At 44.7% G+C, this 18,701-nt stretch overlaps 1 protein-coding gene across 2 annotated transcripts in view; it reads right to left on the reverse strand.

Annotated features, from left to right (window-relative positions):
• Positions 1–16,332, reverse strand: part of LOC121063044 (E3 ubiquitin-protein ligase KCMF1-like) — a 119,913-nt gene extending 103,581 nt beyond the window's left edge. For both annotated transcript variants that reach the window (XM_040543341.1, XM_040543340.1), the window contains exon 1: positions 16,169–16,332. In XM_040543341.1, the coding sequence (XP_040399275.1) occupies positions 16,169–16,184 (16 nt within the window). In that variant the 5' untranslated portion in view covers positions 16,185–16,332. The remainder of the gene's footprint in view (positions 1–16,168) is intronic.
• Between the last annotated feature and the right edge of the window lie 2,369 nt (positions 16,333–18,701).

The following is an 18,701-nucleotide window of genomic DNA, read 5'->3' on the forward strand; positions in this document are numbered from 1 at the left end:
GATGCCACCCACTAGATCAGGTTTGCCAGGGCCCCATCCAGCCTGGCCTTAAAACACCTCCAGGGATGGGGCATCCACAACCTCTCTGGGCAACCTGTTCCAGTGCCTCCCTCATCACCCTCTGCGTGAAGAATTTCTTCCTAACATCCAATCTAAATCTCCCCTCTTTCAGTTTAAAACCATTCCCCATCATTATCTACATGAGTAGAGTCCCTCTCCATCTTTTTATAAGAACCCTTTAAGTATTGAAAAGCCGCAACGAGGTCTCCCTGGAGCCTTCTCTTCTCCAGGCTGAACAGCCACAGCTCTCTCAGCCTTTCTTCACAGGAGCGGTGCTCCAGTCCCTTGATCATCTTTGTGGCCCTCCTCTGGACCCGTTCTAACAGATCCACATCTTTCTTGTGCTGGGGGCTCAAGACCTGGACACAGCACTCCAAGTGGGGCCTCACAAGGGCAGAGTAGAGGGGCACAATCACCTCCCTTGACCTGCTAGCCACTTCTTTTGATGCAACCCAGGATGCAGTTGGCCTTCTGGGCTGCAGGCGTGCACTGCTGGCTCCTGTCCAGCTTTTCATCCACCAGAACCCCCAAGTCCTTCTCTGCAGGGCTGCTCTCAATGAGTTCTTCTCCCAGTCTGTACTCATGCCTGGGATTGCTCCAACCCAGGTGCAACACCTTGCACTTGGATGTGTTGAACCTCATTAGGTTCACATGGGCCCACTTCTCAAGCTTGTCCAGGTCCCTTTGGGTGGCATCTCTTCCTTCTGTTGTATCAACTGCACCACTCAGCTTGGGGTCATCTGCAAACTGGCTGAGGGTGCACTCAATCCCATCAATGTCATTGATGAAGATATTGAAAAGCACCGGTCCCAAGACAGACCCCTGAGGGACACCACTCATCACCAGCCTCCACCTGGACATAGAACCATTGACCACTAACCTCTGGGTGCATCCATCAAGCCAACTCCTTATCATAGAAGGCCACCAGATTGGTCAGGCACGATTTATCCTTGGTAAAGCCATGCTGGCTGTTTCGGATCACCTCCTTGTCCTGCATGAGCCTTGACATTGCTTCCAGGAGGATCTGTTCCATAATCTTGCCAGGCACAGAGGTGAGGCTCACCGGTCTGTAGTTCCCCGGGTCTTCCTTTGTACCCTTTTTTAAAATGGGAGTGATGTTTTCCTTTTTCCAGTCACCAGGGACTTCGCCTTACTGCCAGGACTTTTCAAATATGATGGAGAGTGGCTTGGCAATTACATCAGCCATTTCCCTCAGGACCCTGGGATGGATGTCATCAGGCCCCATAGACTTGTAGCTGTTTAGTTTCATCAGTTGGTCCCAAACCTGCTCTTTGCTTACAGTGGGAGGGACTCTGCTCCCCCAGTCCCCACCTAGACGTTCGTAGACTTAAGAGGTGTGGGAAGACTGACTGCCAGTGAAGACTGAGGCAAAGTTGTTGTTGAGTACTTCAGCCTTCTCCATGTCTGTTGTCACCAGTCCTCCATCTACATTTTTCAGAGCTGGTACACTCTCCTTAGTCTTTCTTTTCTGGCCAACGTACCTGTAGAATCCCTTCTTGTTATTCTTTGCATCCCTCGCCAAGTTTAGCTCTGTCAGTGCCTTGGCTTTCCTGATCCCATCCCTGCACGTCCGGACAGCATTTCTGTACTCTTCCCAGGGCACACGGCCCTGTTTCCACTGCCTGTGCCGTTCCTTCTTTTGCCTAAGTTTGACCAGGAGGTCATTGCTCAGCCATACCGGCTTCCTGCCTTCCCTGCTTGATTTATTGCACATGGGGATGGAGAGCTCTTGCGCTCTAAGAAAAATATCCTTAAAGAGTTGCCAGCTCTGATCAGATCCTCTGTCCCTAAGGGCAGTGTCCCATGGGATCTCATCCACTAGTTCTTTGAACAACTGGAATTTGGCTCTTCTAAAGTTGAGGGTCCTAACTTTGCTCTTTGCCAGGCCCACATCCCTCAAAATCACAAACTCAACCAGGACGTGGTCACTGCAACCCAGACTGCCTACAATCTTAACCTCTTTAATGAGATCATCCACACTGGTAAGCACCAGGTCCAGTAACGCTTCTCCTCTGGTTGATTTGTCTAATACCTGGACAAGGAAGTTGTCCTCAGTGCACTCCAGGAGTCTCCCGGACTGCTTACTGCCTGCCACGTAGCTTTCCCAGCAGACATCCAGGTGGTTGAAATCCCCCAACAGGATGAGAGCCCGTGAGCGCAATACTTCTGGTAGTTAAGCAAGTAGGCTTCATCAAAAGGCTCTCCTTGATTGGACGGCCTGTAGTAGACCCCAACCACAAGGTGCCCTTTATTGGTCTGGTGCTTAATTTTTACCCACAGGTTCTCAACTTGCTGTGGCTGCTTCTCAGCAGCAACTCTTCACAATCTATCCGCTTCTTAACACAGAGGGCAACACTCCCACCCTTCCTTCCCTGCCTATCTCTCCTGAAAACCTTGTAGCCCTCCATTCCAGTGTTCCAGTTGTGTGATTCATCCCACCATATCTCCATGATAGCAATTAGTTCATAGTTTTCTAATTGCACCATGGCTTCCAACTCCTCCTGCTTATTCCCCATGCATTGGCGTAGAGGCACTTCAGCTGGGCTATGGGCCACATTCCCTTTTTAGAGGAGTCATTCCCAATTCCTGTGGGACGATTCACAGGTGTCTCCCCGTTGTTTTCTGGAGTATTGGCATGCACTGGTTCTTCTGCATCTCTTACATGTACATCCCCCCCCCCGAAGTGCAGAAGACAACTTCAAATGAAATAACAGTTGCTCTTCAGAGTACCCCCATGGTTTAACTATGTTCAAAAAAAGGGCTCCAACCATAGAACCAAAGACTGCCAATAGTATGAGACAAGCAATCACTTGCTTTTGAAATTCAGTCCTGAACTCTGGATAAAGAACGCTTACACAAGTGATAAGAGAAGCTGAAGGTATTTCTATGATGAAAGCACACAAATTCAATTTTGCAGAGACCTCATTTGTCAACTCAATGACTGTCTGGAGGCTAAGGAAAGTAAATCTTCAGGAAATAGCTCAAAACCAAAAACCTGATTTACACAGATAAAGACAGAAAGGTCATTTACCAATTACCATCACAGGCAAAACCAACTTGACTTGGGGAAAGTTAATTTACTGCCAATTAAAAATAGAGTAAGATGGTGATGTGGGAATAAAAATGTTGGTTTTGCACAGACTTACATTGTTTAAAGGTAAGGAATGTGGTATTGAAATATCCTTGCAGTGATAAGAAAGCTTAGCAGATGACCTTGTAAAACGCAGACAACCAGACTCCTTAGAGCAATTAGGTGAAAATCATGGTGTCAAGTCAGATAAGTGAAGAAACATTACCACTTCAAACAGTAAAAAAGTCAGAAGAAGTTTGAAATTTAACAGGCCGGCAACTGAAGGCCATGTATTGTCTGTGAAGCATCGGATAGGTTGTGGACCTGGATTACCCAGTCAATGGGGAAACAGGGGAGGGTCCTGGTCATCGAGAAATAAAGTATATAAACTGTATTATGTGACTAGTAGGCACGCTCCTGCTTGTGGGACGCCTGCCATTGCAATCGCGAATAAAATTGCTACTTCACTGAGATCCTCGCCTGAGCCTAAGTTATTGGCTATGGAGTGTTTCTCACAATTTGGGGGCTCATCCGGGAGCCAGTCACCTACTGGGGAGTCCCACCGCCGCAGCAGCAGGAAGGCATGCCCCGCTGATTTCAGCGGTCCTGTGCATCGACAGTGGCAGTTCTGCGGAGAGCTGACAGAGGGCCCGAGACTGATTAAAGAGGCAGGATCCATGAAGTAGTGGGGAAGGGAAGAAGATAGGCACTCCGGATTTAAGAACTGATCCGGTAACTCTGTGCACAGACCGAGGTAAGAAATATTAAGTATTGCCTTGGGGGTCAGGTGAGACTCTGTGTGACGTGTAATTGAGACGTACTTTTGTACGAAGAGAGTGTGGAGTCCTGATCTGCGGTTCTGTAGCTCCTCGAGGGGCGCAGCCAGAAACGGACGAAGCGTGAGATAAGGGAGAGAAAGGAAGAGTCTTGGGAAATTTGGTGTACGGTACCCCTTGCACGGGGAAGTGCTTGGCAGTACACCCCCATTTTCCAGAATCGGAACATTAGTGTGTGGTACCCTGCAGGAGGGAAATTTCTGTAGCAGCACACTGACAAGGGCTAGGAAAAATGGGAAATATGAGTTCCAGGGGACAGGGAGATATCCCTGGGGGAGTGCCTACCAAAAGTTCTTCCTGAAGAATGATAAGAAATTGGAAAAATAATACCAAAATTAGAGGAGATGATAAAAGAAGAAAATGGTTAAATATTGTGTATTAGTCTGGACAAAAGAACCAATTAAGGAAACAGCAGTATTTTGGCCAAAATACAGGTCTGGTGAAAATTCAGGCTTTAAATTTATATGTAAACAGTAATATCCCTTTTTCGGAGAAGGAGCCAAGTTATGCTCCCTATAATCCTAATATTGCACCAGTGGAAGCAGCAGTTGCTCCAGGAAGGGAAACAGGGACTGCAATTAACACTGTCCCTAGAGAAGGAGCGTACTCTAGGCTCTGGCAAGAATTAGAACAAGGTAGAAGAGATACTGAGAGTTTCGCCTTCCCTGATACTAACAGTGCTAACACTAACTGTGTATCCTCTTAGGTGAACTCCCCCCCCCCCCCTCCTCACCAGCAGAGAGATGTTAAGGGTTTTAAGGAGGAGATGAAGTCTTTAATTGAGGACCCCATCAGGCTAGCTGAACAATTAGACCAGTTCCTAGGACCTAACTTATACTCTTGGGGGGAAATGATGTCTATACTAAGTATGTTGTTTACAGGGAAAGAAATGGGAATGATCAGGAGGAGAGCTGCTATACAAGAATGGGAAAGAGCTCATCCTCCAGGACCAGGGGTAATACCGGCAGGGCAGAAATACCCACTTGCCAATCCTGGCTGGAACTTTAGTGCGCAACACAGAAATCATATGAGAGACTTGGGGTCAGAATGAGCAAGTACTCGGGGATTAATCCTGAGGACCCGGTATCCCAAGGGCTCTTGAAAGTTCATTTTGTGATTAAAGCCTGGCCAGATGCACAGGAAAAGCTCCAGAAGGTGGGGGGATGTAGTGAACAGTCACTGGGGGGTCCTCCTGCGGGAGGCCCTGAAGGTGCATGTCAGGAGGGGAGATGAGAAGGAAAAGCAGAGAGCGAAACTAATGGCATTCACAGTGTACCACGTAGTGAGGCAGAGAGTTGGAGAGAGAGGAAGAAAATCTTCAGGGGGAGTCAGGGCCAGGATGGAAAGGAGAGGAAGAGAGATGAAGGAATGGCAGGCAAGGAAAGCTACCCGTGTTGCGGCCTGAATCCTAGCAGGGACAGGCTTTGAGAAGATGTTTTAAATGTGGCCAGGCTGGCCACTTCAAATAAGAATATCCAGAGCAGAAGGAAGAAGAGAGAAGGAAAATGGGAGGAAATATGGCATACTGTTATGTTGTTTCAGCATCCTGGAAGGAGAAAGGTATGGAATTAAGTTGGCCCTTGACTGAGACTTCGGTGAAAGTACAGGCTGGAGAAAGATAAAAAGAAGTGTTAAAAGGGTTACTGAAGGTGTTAAAGGTGTGGTATGTAGTATTTGACAGAGCTGTTTGAAGTTGAATGAGCAGGGAAAGAGGATGTAGGCATTATCTAAGTAACAGTCTAGAAGTTTTGGTATATTTGTTGTGGTGTTTGGTCAGTTTCCCAAGTGTGGGGGGGTGAAAGCCTGCTCCACCATGGTCCTCTCCACAGGCGGGCTTCAGCTCCAGCGCCTGGAGTGCCTCCTCCCCCTCCTTCCGCACTGACTGCAGGGAGGGTTTTTGTTTGTTTGTTTTCGTAGATGTCCTCTCACAGAGGCACAAACAGCATTGCTCATGGCTTGACTCTGGGCAGCGGTGGGCCCATTTGGGGCTGGATGAAATTGTCCCTTATCTGCCACGGGGAGGCTTCTGGATTCTTCTCCTGGGGGCTACCACTGCAGCCCCCCCCAAACCTTGCCATCAAACCCAATACACTGGGGCAACTAGGTCATTACTGGCCTGTAAAGTATCAGGAATTAAATTAACTAATGAAACCCTAAAGGTGACGGGGGAAGAAGGGGCTGGGACAACAGTGCCACTTTTGGGGGATACCAAGCTGAGACTAGGGATAAAATGATCACTGGGCAATTATTGTATGTACCCAAGGCAGGGACTAACTTGTTGGGAAGGGATTTGATGATGAAATTGGGCATTCAAATAGTAAATTGTTAGACTGGAATAACAGTGTTACTAATGGAGTGCTCTCAGATTCTGAGAGCAAAGATATATTCACCTCTGACTGGAAAGACCCTGAAATGGGGGAGGAAGCAACAATACAGATGGACAGTTTCACCTCAGGGATTTACAGGGCCACCAATTTATTTGGGCAAGTTCTAGAACAGATTTTGGAGCAATTCCAGCCTCCAGAGGAGGTGTTACTGTTACAATATGTGGATGATCTTTTATTGTCAGGACAGGAGAACACAGTTGTGAAGGAAGCCACTAACAAGCTATTCAACTTTCTGGGAAAACAGGGCTTGGGAGCACTGAAAAATAAATTACAATATGTAGAAAGAGAAGTCAGGTATTTAAGGCATCTAACGTCTGAGGGAAAACTGAGAATAAATCCAGAGAGGATTCAGGGAATTGTTGAAAACTAAGAAAGAACTGAAGTTTTAAGAGAGAGATTTTTTTAAGGAATCAGGAGCCACGAAGTCTGAGGGAAAATGGATACTCCCTGATGGGAGAGAAATGCTGAATAAAGCACCAATGAGGCAAATATTAATCGTTTTACATCAAGAGAGTCATTGGGAGGTGCAAGCAATGTGTGACGTTGTGCTAAGACAGTATGTCTGTGTAGGAATATACACTTCAGTGAAGCAAATATGCAGAGGATGTACCATATGTCAAAAGGTAAATAAAAAGGTCATCCGTAACCCACCTAGAGGGGGACGGGAGCCAGGGATTCGACCTTTCCAAAGTATACAGGTAGACTTTACCGAGTTACCTAAAGCAGGGAGACTTAAGTACTTGTTTGTCCTAATTGACCACGTGACTGGATGGGTGTAAGCTTTCCCCTCGGTATCTGCCACTGCGAACACGGTGGCTAAGGTATCACTGGAGCAAATAGTCCCTAGATATGGGATAGCTGAAAACATTGATTCAGATCAAGGAAGTCATTTCACTTCACAAGTACTGCAAGGGTTAATGCAGGCCTTAGAGATTGAGTGGGATTTTTACACCCCCTGGCACCCCTCCTCTTCTGGGAAGGTAGAGTGAATGAACCAGACATTAAAGAAGCAATTAACTAAATTACTGTTAGAAACCCAACTTCCTTGGGTAAAATGCTTACCTTTGGCACTCCTACAGGTTCAAACAGCACCAAGAAAGGATACAGGAATTTCACCATATGAGATGCTGTTTGGATTACCCTATCTGGGCAGAAGGGATGAGATACCACGATTCTAAACAAGAGAGTTTTCTTAAGAACTATATTCTGGGGTTGTCCTCTTCTTTGTCATCTCTCAGGACCCATGGGAAATTGGGTCCTGATTCAGACCTGGAAAAGATCAACTCTGGCCTGAATGGGAAGGACACTTCCAAGTACTACTAACCACTGAAACAGCCATAGAAACTGCAGAAAATGGTTGGACTCACTATACTTGAGTGAAAGCACCTGTCAACCCTAGTACCTGGGAAGTCGTTCCTACAGAAGACTTGCTGAAAGTTAAAATCAAAAAGAAAAATCTCATAATAGACTCTGAGCAGGATAAAAGCTTACAATTGTAAACTAACCTTTTATTTTCACAGGTAGCTAATGAGTGTGACTTGTGATTGAGAGAAAGGACTGGCCTATAGTGAATCGAAGTGCTCTCAAGGGGTTTTTGTTCTAGTAGTACATAAAACTTATTTTTTGTATTGATAATTATTTGGAAATCTAAGGGTTAAAAATAATGACAGGGAAAAATCAACTATTAATTTTGTTTCTAGTGATTGTAGGCCTCAGAGAAGGCCTTGGTCAATTGGCAACTTGGAAAAGGCATGATCAGATAATAGTAAGACGGGATACCCTGTCAAAATACGGGTGAATGTGACAGAGGGTTATGTACCACAATCCGTCATGTTTGATGCTTGTGAGGCGTTAGCTTGTGGAGGTTTAAATGCCCAACGACAATCGAGCAGAGAGAACAAATAGCTGGGAGAGACACAACAGCCAGATGGAGAACAGATAAATGGAAATGATCCTCTATTGCCATCAGAGAAAGGGAGAAACTCAAGGAGAAAACAGGAGAGAAAACAGGAGGCCCTCTTTGAAATGCGGCAGTTCAAACATTTGAGATTGAAACATGGTATGGGGATGTGAATGCCTGGATAGAATGGGTCAAATATACTGTCCAGAGTCTCAACCATAGCAATTGCTATGCTTGTGCCTCGGGAAGACCGATTGCCCAGATAGTGCCCTCCCCTTTGGGGTAGACCAAGGACTCCCAGGGGATGCGATGTATGATTGCATTGTACCAAGAAAAGACTGCCTGGGGAAATGAGGCCTGTAAGTCTCTCTCTTTGCTATTCCCTTCCTTGCGTGATAGCAATATCAGGGTTCCCCTGCATTCTCTACAGCTATAGGTAACCATACAGCTTGCCTCTCACGGCAGGGTGTGAGTGCTACCCGGCATCTGGGAGAATTTGCCTTGTGCACGAGGACCTTGAATGCTACCAAGGACTTGATGGGAAACTGCTCAAGACTTGAGATCCCCAGGGCAGATCTCTGGTGATACTGTGGAAGGAAGATCTTACGGTCCACCCTACCAGCTAACTGGGGAGGCACTTGTGCACTTGTTCAATTAGCTATACCCTTCACCCTGGCATTTGAAAAAGAAACATCACACGTATCCAGAAGAAGTAAAATAAGCTTAGGAGTATCATTCGATGATAGAGTGTACATAGATTCTATTGGGGTGCCTAGAGGAGTTCCCGATGAACAGAAAGCCAGGAATCAAATTGCTGCAGGGTTTGAGTCACTGTTCTGGTGGGTAACAATCAATAAGAATGTGGATTGGATTATTTATTATAATCAGCAGAGATTCATAAGTTATACAAGGGATGCGATAAGAGGAATCGCTGAACAACTAGATGCCACCAGCAAAATGGCTTGGGAAAACAGAATAGCATTAGATATGATTCTTGCGGAGAAAGGAGGTGTGTGTGTGTGTGTGTGATACTGAGCAACCACTGTTGCGCTTTTATACCCAACAATACTGCCCTGGATGGCATAGTAACTAGAGCATTGCAAGGGCTTACTACCCTTGCCAGTGAATTGACAGAAAACTTAGGGACAGACACTTCCACCACCGGATGGTTGGAATCTTGGTTTGGTAAATGGAAAGGGATGGTAGTGTCCATATTTACATCCTTGATCGTAGTAGCAGGAGTTTTGACAGCCATTGGTTGTTGCATTATCCCCTGTGTAAAAGGACTAGTACAGTGGTTAATTGAAACTGCACTATTGAAACAAATGACCATGGATCCACCACCCTACTCAGATAAGAGGATGATATTAGAGGAGATGGAAAGCAAATAAAGTGAAGAAGAGGAAGATATCTACCAAATTACACCTTAAAGTTTTGCAAAAATCAACAATTTATAAAGAAGAAAAGGGGGGAATTGTGGGAATAAAAATGTTGTTTTTGCACAGAGTTACATTGTTTAAAGGTAAGGAATGTGGTATTGAAATATCCTTGCAGTGATAAGAAAGCTTAGCAGATGACCTTGTAAAACGCAGACAACCAGACTCCTTAGAGCAATTAGGTGAAAATCATGGTGTCAAGTCAGATAAGTGAAGAAACATTACCACTTCAAACAGTAAAAAAGTCAGAAGAAGTTTGAAATTTAACAGGCCGGCAACTGAAGGCCATGTATTGTCTGTGAAGCATCGGATAGGTTGTGGACCTGGATTACCCAGTCAATGGGGAAACAGGGGAGGGTCCTGGTCATCGAGAAATAAAGTATATAAACTGTATTATGTGACTAGTAGGCACGCTCCTGCTTGTGGGACGCCTGCCATTGCAATCGCAAATAAAATTGCTACTTCACTGAGATCCTCGCCTGAGCCTAAGTTATTGGCTACAGAGTGTTTCTCACAGTGAGAAACAAAGACAAGAACTAAAACACCTTCCCTCAACCCACCCATTCTTCTTAGGCTCAACTTCCCTCCTACATTCCCAGCCATTCTACTTCTACCACTGTTACAGGGGAAATGTGGAATAGAGGGCTGTGTTTAGTTCATAACAGTTCGTCTCTGCCACTCCTTCTTCCTCATGCTTTTCCCTTTCTCCTGCAAAAGCTCCTCTACACAGGCAGTGGTTCATGTCAGGAGCCAACTCCATGCACTGCAAGGAAGTACACCTGTTCCTGCACAGTCCCCACTCCAGGGGCCGCAGCTCCCTTCTGGAGAGCTGCTCCTGCTTGGAGCTCACTCTCGCACCAGGGGGCTGCTCTGACATGGTTCCCCCACTCCATAGGGAAATACCTACTCCTGTGCAGCTCCCACATCCAGGGCCCTATGGGCCACTGTTCCCACACCCCTCGCCAGGAACCTGCTCCTGCTCAGTGGCTCCCACCAGGCAGCCCCTGGTCTCTTTTCACAGAGGCCACCCCTGTTGGCCCTTGCCACGCAAACACAATACAAGTGGCAATGACAGTAAGGATCATGTTTACGTAAGAACATAATTACCACTGGTCCTGGGCAACCTGTTCTAGGTGGCCCTGCTTGAGCAAGGGCACCAGACCAGATGACCTCCAGAGGTCCCCTCTAACCTAAACCGTTCAGTGATTCTGTGATCATGAGTTCAAATCAGATTCAACTGATGCCTCAGGGAAACGTGTAGGAACTTGACAGAATACCAGATACTCTACTGCAACCTTTTTATCTAATAGATAAGAAACATGTATTTCATGAAGTTTGAGATAGAATTCACAAATGTAATCCTTCAAACTGGAAGCCAGGTGGTACTGATAACTTTTTTTAAATGAAAAAGTATTTCATAGTCTAGCTGTACACTGAAAAAGTGCTTCTATTAATCTGTTTCTAATCAGCATCTTTAATAATACAAGAACATGAGGTTATTCAATTATGAAAAAATTTATAGGCACTCTTGATCTATATTATTTAAGCTATTCGTGGTTCTTTAGATTCTGTCAGCCTTGAAGGTAAAGATTTTTTTCAGTCTCCATTCATGCAATAGTTCCATGTGTGTGTTCTCTCCCCCACAACACCCTGAATCATATCACTTCTTGAATTCTTTGTAGGGGATCAAGCTGCATACAATACTTTATAACACTTGTGATATTGAAATTGGACAGTGCTGCCTGAATTAACTAAGTTTAATGGTCTTCTCATCATTACTCCATTTTAACAGCCTTTAAGTTAGATGGACAAATGTAGTAAAGTTCCTTAGGTCAAAAAGCCATTTTGTTGGGAAGCTTCAGCCAAAACATTACTAGAAACTGAAATAAGGAAAAAGCCACTAATTTGCTCATCTCAAGATACATGCATCAGGCCATGACTGGAATCCATAAACAACAGTTTTATATGATAGCCTTTTCTATAGAAGTATCAAGTTCATTCAAAACACAAAGTTATAAATTGCGTTCAGTAAACAAGTACTTAGTATCTAATTTATCCTATTTGTTATGAAGCTTAATTTAATGCACACTTTTCAAAAACTACACTGAGCATAGATTATTTTTTTCATAGAACAGCTCGGGTTGGAAGGGACCTTAAAGATCATCTAGTAACAATCTCCCTGCCATATGCAGGGATGCCACCCACTAGATCAGGTTACCTCATCTAACCTGGTCTTGAGCACCTCCAGGGATGGGGCATCCACAGCCTCTCTGGGCAACCTGTTCCAGTGCCTCCCTCATCACCCTCTGCATGAAGAATTTCCTCCTAACCTCTGATCTAAATCTCCCCACTTTCAGTTTAAAACCATTCCCCCTTGTCCTGTCATTATCTGATTGAGCAGAGTTGCTCTCCGTCTTATTAAAAAAAAAAAAGTCCCCTTTAAGTACTGAAAGGTCGCAATGAGATCACCCTGGAGCCTTCTCTTCTCCAGGCTGAACAGCCACAGCTCTCTCAGCCTTTCTTCATAGGAGCGGTGCTCCAACCTTCCACAGCCTTCTCTACGAAGCATGTTTATACAGCACTGAAATGCTCTACACATCAGTGAGCTTGCTTTCACAACACTTCTGTGGTATTTTCCTCCCTGTGTAATGGATGAAAATTACAACATAGAAAGATTAGAATCAAAACTCTAGATGCCCACTTTGAAATAATACCTATCTTTAGAAAATTAAATACTCTGAAAAAAAATCCATTCAGAATTATCTCAAAGCTCATCATCCAGGTATTAGAGTTGCAGCTGTGAATGCTCAAAAACTCTTCAGCTGGTCCTTCATAAAGAAGCGCACAAATAGCAATCACCTGTGAACTCCTGTCAAAGTGATTTGCCTGTCATTTCCTAGAAACTCCATAGGAAAAGTGGGAATCAATCCAACTTTTCACCACCACCACCCCCCAAAAAAAAAGTCAACATCATAAAAATACTTTCTTTCTATAATGCCTTGTCTCCTTGTTTACTGCCCACCTCCGAAACCAGAACAAGGGTCCTACATATGACTGCCTCCTTCTCTAAACACCCTTGACAAGGCAGGGTAGGTACCACAGAGAAGATAATGTGCAGCTATGTAATTTCACAGTACAGATACACAGAGGACTGAATTAGGGTTCTCCCCATAACCTAGTTCTGACACATCCCAATTCTTGAGTGCTCAACTTGACAGCCTTGCTGTTCTGAGCAGCTTCTTGAATGCAGTAACATTTTTCATATCTTACCAGTAAACATAGCAGCAGTAAGAACAAATGCATGATCCCACTGAAATAGACACTTTTAGGTATCTGAAAAATTAATTTCTCCCTGTACTTTTCCTTTCAACAAGTACATTTCACTTATCTTGTGCTATTCATGCATTAAGTTTATTTAGCTCTTCCTAAAGTTCCTTGGAAGACCTTCCAGTAACCACTAGCTCAAATAATTATCTTATTTGCAAATGTTTCTGTCCCACTACTCCCCCCCACACATAATCTGATATATTAAGTTCTATACTAGTTCCATTTCTGAAGGTATTCAGCTATCAACCTTTTGCTGTTAACTGTTTAAGTCTACTCTCTTCTCCCATCTCCCAACTTCTGATTCACACAATAACAATTTCTCACCACAAAGCAAATTGCCAAGAGCCTAATAAAAAATAAGGTCTATCAGATACTTTAGAGCCCTGAGACATTGGAATTCAAAACTCTCCATCATTTATCTTTTCAAATACATCCTTTCTCATCACAACACTAATTCCGGCAAGAGCTAGATTACTGAATCAATCAAGCCTCATTTGTAACTTCAAGAACAAGCCATTTTGACAAGAACAAGCAGCAGAGAGACAATTTGTTAACGTGACTGAAGCTCACTTATCTCCTATACCTTATCCTTCCAAAAACAACTTCCATCAACTTGCAGATTGAAAGCTCTCAGCAAACCACAGATCCTACACATCAAGGTAACTTATTCTAACCCTACAACTAATTTAAAATTAACATGTTAATTGTTAAATGGGTAATAAAAGAAAATCATTAAGAAAACTCAATATGAACCATTTTCCTATATAAAAAAGGAAAGTACAACTGTGGCTGCAGCTTTATATGTCAGTTTTGATGTGTTTTCTTCCTTTTATGTATTTAAAGATGTTTACGTTAATGTAACATCAGCAAAACACATTTCAGCTTATCAGAAGATAACTATTTCCATTTCTAAAATGGAGCACAACTTTAAAGAAAAATTTCTTCTTCAGTATTCTTGTGTGGTTTTGTTGTTGTTGTTCTGTGCTTGGTTTATTTTATTTTAAAAAGAGAACCAAACTTAACATTATTTCCATACTTGGATTTTTGCTGAATAGAAAGACTGAAAACAACATTATTTCCTCCTTCTCCTCCACCCCCCCCCCAACAAAACCTAACATTCACTAGAAACAGACTCAAAATAACCTCTATCAGAAACATACTTTTAAAAAAGTATCAATAATTCTCCTCCTTTATTAAAGCATCACCCCAAACTGAAATATTTTTACTAAGTACTACAACCAATTTTTTGCCCATTTTTGCCCAGAAAAGTTGTGGATACCCCATCCCTGGAAGCGTTTAAGGCCAGGTTGGATGGGGCAACCTAGTCTAGTGGAAGGTGTCCCTGCCCAGGGCAGGGGGGTTGGAATTAGATGATCTTTAAGGTCCCTTCCAACCCAAACCATTCTATGATTCTATAATTTAACAGCATTTCAGAGACTCCTAAGAGAGTTAACACTGAGCAATTTGAGAACACATCATACCACTTGTGTAGCTTTAACCACTGCAATCTAACAAGTCTATACCATGCTACAATACTTTAAATTACATACCGCTGATATCTATCAGAGCAGCAGCTTACAGAGTACTTTCTCCAACAAAAACACAAAAAAAACATTTTTTTTATTAACCCTCATCTTACTGTTGTTAACCTTTGCCTCATTATCTACATAGTATACAGATAAACCAACAACCACACCTGACCTCTTTAAGAAAAAAGAAAGAAGTGCATCATAATCAGAAAAGAACCAAGAGGACTTGGTAATTTTACTAGAAAAGCGTTAGCAGATTCAGGCAAGACTGATCTTTGATGCACATGCACACACTAACAAAATGCAAAATATTGTAGCTATACACTGAATATCCATCATACTTATTTCTTAATAGAGTATTATCATACTCTATTTCAGCATCAAGCTACCAACCCTCCATCTAGAAATCGGTATTATTACTCACTAACACAATTCTAGTACACTGCTTTCAAAATATTAAGATTAAATAAAGACGTCTCCATTCCTTTTAAAAAATTTTTATAGCTCTATGAGAGTCAAAGTCATGTACAGAAACACGTGCTAAATTTAGTTCCTAACAGAAAAAAAAAAATCCTTTTAAGAAACAAGGCATGATTTTTTCAGAATATTTTATACTAGTCCAACTGCCCGTAAGAAGAGATAGAAAAACAACATCAGCATAGTTCCTCTTTTAAGATACAGAATTAGAACAGATTACTTCTCAAGCTACCAAAATACACCTAAACAAGGCCATAAAGACTGTGCAAACTCTTTTTCTCCCAATCCAAATACCACAGCCAATTACGTGCATGAGTTGCTTCTCTACCTGCCATGCAATCTCCTCGCCTTAGTTATACAAAAGCAGACCTTCCACCTCCCCTAGATGCCAGGCCACCTTCTTTGCACTGCTTCCCCTCAAGCACTACCCTCCTTGTACCTCATGCCCCACAGTCCCTTCTCCACTTCCATACCCTAAGAAACCTGGGGATATTTTCCTCACAGGGAGTATATCACGGTAAGCCTAACTTCCCTTCCTCCCCTGCACCCTTTCTCCCTTCACATCATGCCATTCACAATTCAAAGGACCACGTCAGCAGGCCACACTGACACACACCTCCCACCCCCAGCACTCCCATACACCTTGCACTCCCCAAACAGATTCCCTTAGGGCCATCCTTTAAACAGTAGAATAAGGGGAGTGAAAATAAACAGCTTTCCTGTTTCCTCCCCTCTATTATCTGCCTGTCCAGGGCAAAGCAAGGCCCGAACAGCAAGCTAGTGAGGGACACAGACCAAGCCTGTCTCAAGCTGTAGCAGGCCCCTCAACCTCAGCATACACGGACCTGGCATACGCACTTACTGGCGACAGAAAAGGAACTCAGAGCCTACCCGTAACGGCCACCTTCTCCCGTCCTGTAACACCGCAAAGCTAGACCTGGCCGCCACATTCCTCCTCCTCCCACCATGGCCACTTTCCGCGACCGACTCCACAGGCCCCGCTCTCAGTGAAGGCAACGCCGCCATGTTGACCCACCTCACACGGCGACATGACAGACCCTAATGCCATACGAAGCTACCTCCTTCTTTCTTTCTTCCCACCACCTCCCCCCTTAGATCTCTCACCTTCATGTCGGGACATCCTAGTTTTGAGGCTACAGCCTAGGCCTGTCTCCAGGCTCCCGCTGGACCGTTCAGGTGTCTCTCCAGCCTAGGTCCCTTCCGCCTTTCGCACTGAGCCCTAGGCACGAAGCAAACAAGCGACGGGGGGGGGGGGGGGGGGGGGGGGGGGGGGGGGAGGAGGAGGAGGAGGAGGAGGAGGAGGAGGAGGAGGAGGGGGGGGGGGGAAGGGCAAAGAGGAGTCTATTCCGACAGCCCCAGCCTGCTTCACTCTAACTCCCTCCCTCGCGGGGGGAGGGGGGAGGAGGTGGATCCACCAGCGGCGATTTCTCTAGCACCGCGATACAGTGAATCTTAGGCCCCACCGGAACCTAACTATGCCTTCCTCTTCCGCCGCTGTAATCCCCACCCCTCTTCCTTCTGCCTGAGTATCCACCTCTGTTTCCTCTTCTACTGCTACAGTAACAACAAACTCCTTGCACTCCTCCTCTTTCTCGTCCTAGGCTCACGCTCTTCCAGTTCCTTTCCTTCTCTGCCTGCTTTTTAAAATTATTTCTCTCTTTTATTCTTCATTCCTTCTCTGCCCAATAGCCGCTGCCTACTGCATGCCGGAAGGAAGAGGAAATATACAGCTAATAGAAAGGAAGATGATCACCGCTGAATGTGCGAAAAAGCTGTGGGACTGAGTGTAGTTTACATGTACTGGATGGGGCTCTCCTCTTGCTCCTCCAAACTAGGAAAGACTGCTGTCTCTAGGTATTCACCTGAGACATCCTCCTCCACCATTCCAGCCTCTGACAGCTCTCTGTGTGCCACAGGAGAGAGAGGGGATGAGTTTCCCCACTCACCCCTGTTTGTAGAACATGCTACTGTACTGGTGGGGTTGCACCTTTGTGTATGCACAGACTCCTTCCTTGTCCCCTAACAAGGAGTAGCAGGAACCCAACAGCAGCCTTAAGAAGGGGGACAAGTTCAGCATGGTGTTTCATGGTACTTCCCATTGCTGCTCCTTCCCAATGTGGCTTGCAAAGCCTTCTTTGTAATATGGGAGGTGCAGCAAGCAGCACTGAATCTGACACGTGCCCTGATGCTTTCTGTCCCATCCCAGCTGTCTGACTCCTGCAGTGCTGGGGGCACTCTGATAAATTCTAAATCAGACGGGAAAGGAAAATGTCAGCCTGCCTGCAACGGGTGCCATATTGCACATGTGTAGGGTTTACCTAGTTTTGATAAGACTCAGTATTTCTCCTTAGGCTGCAAAATGTTGAGAGTTGAAGAAGGGGCGACCCTGGGGCTGACTTGCGGAAAACGGACTCCACAATCAATAAGTTGTAAAGTAGGTATGTTTATTCAGCGCTGGGCAGCACGGGGGGTAGTCCCACCAAAATTGTGCGCACCTGACGTGGCAATTTGCCATGGTTATATGCAGTAAAGAGTTACATATGCATGAAGTTTCACAATACGCCTATACATATGCATAACCTGTCCCCGCTTCATATTAAAATTAGTTCCATTTCCATAAACTCCTCCCATCTGCGCTTACGCAGTGTCTCCTGGTAGTGGTCGCCGGGGGTCGTGGGGATGAAGGTTGGTGACTCTTCCTCGTCACTGCTAGTTGACCTCTTGTCTTTGCGCAGACTCAGTTGCTCCTTGGCTCTTGTCCATCCGCAGGACCAGTTTCTACCAGTTTCTTAAGATAGGCTCACACTCTTATTAGGAGACTGACCTTGGTAAGGGGCCCAAGGCTTCTTGCTTTAGTTAATTTGCACAATGCACCATAGTTAGCAAAGACACTAAGTAGCATCCTAGTTTAATGCCGTCAGTGCTCTATCTCTACTTGATAAGATTCTCTTAACTCCCTCTCTCAGGGCCACAGTAACATATTGATTTGTCATAGGTGAATTAAGCCATGTTAGCAGGATATTCCCATACATTTTGTGCATCCTGTTATTTTCTTTCCTTTCCCCCTTTTGAAAAAAGACATTGGTTTAGAAAAAAATTGTAAAGATAAAACACCTATCATGGGAGGAGGGTGAGGTGGGAGAGGGAGATGGGCAAAAGGGTGAAGGGGAGGAGTAGCACCTGACATTTAGCCTTGCTGAATGCCATACAATTGGATGTGGCCCATCAATCTAGCCTATCCATATTCCTCTGCAAAGCCTTCATACCCTTAAGCAGATCAACACCCCTGCCCAACTTGGTGTCATCTGCAAACTTAATGAGGGTGCACTTGATCCCCTCATCATGATCACTGAAAAAATGTTAAACAAAACTGGACCCAATACTGAGCCCTGGGGGAAGCCAGTTGTGACTGGCTGCCAATCAGATTTAACTCCATTCACAGTGACCCTTTGGGTACAGCTATACAGACTTTTTTTTTTTTCTTTTAACCCAGCAAACAGTACATTTGTCCAAGCCGTAAGTAGCCACCTTCTCTAGGAGAATGCTGTGGGAAAGAGTATCAAACAGTTTGCTAAAGTACAAGTAAACAGTATTAACAGCCTTTTCCTCATTCACTAAGCGTGTTTTCTTATAGAAG

The sequence above is a fragment of the Cygnus olor genome (assembly GCF_009769625.2).
Source record: "Cygnus olor isolate bCygOlo1 chromosome W unlocalized genomic scaffold, bCygOlo1.pri.v2 SUPER_W8, whole genome shotgun sequence".
Lineage (NCBI taxonomy): Eukaryota > Metazoa > Chordata > Aves > Anseriformes > Anatidae > Cygnus > Cygnus olor.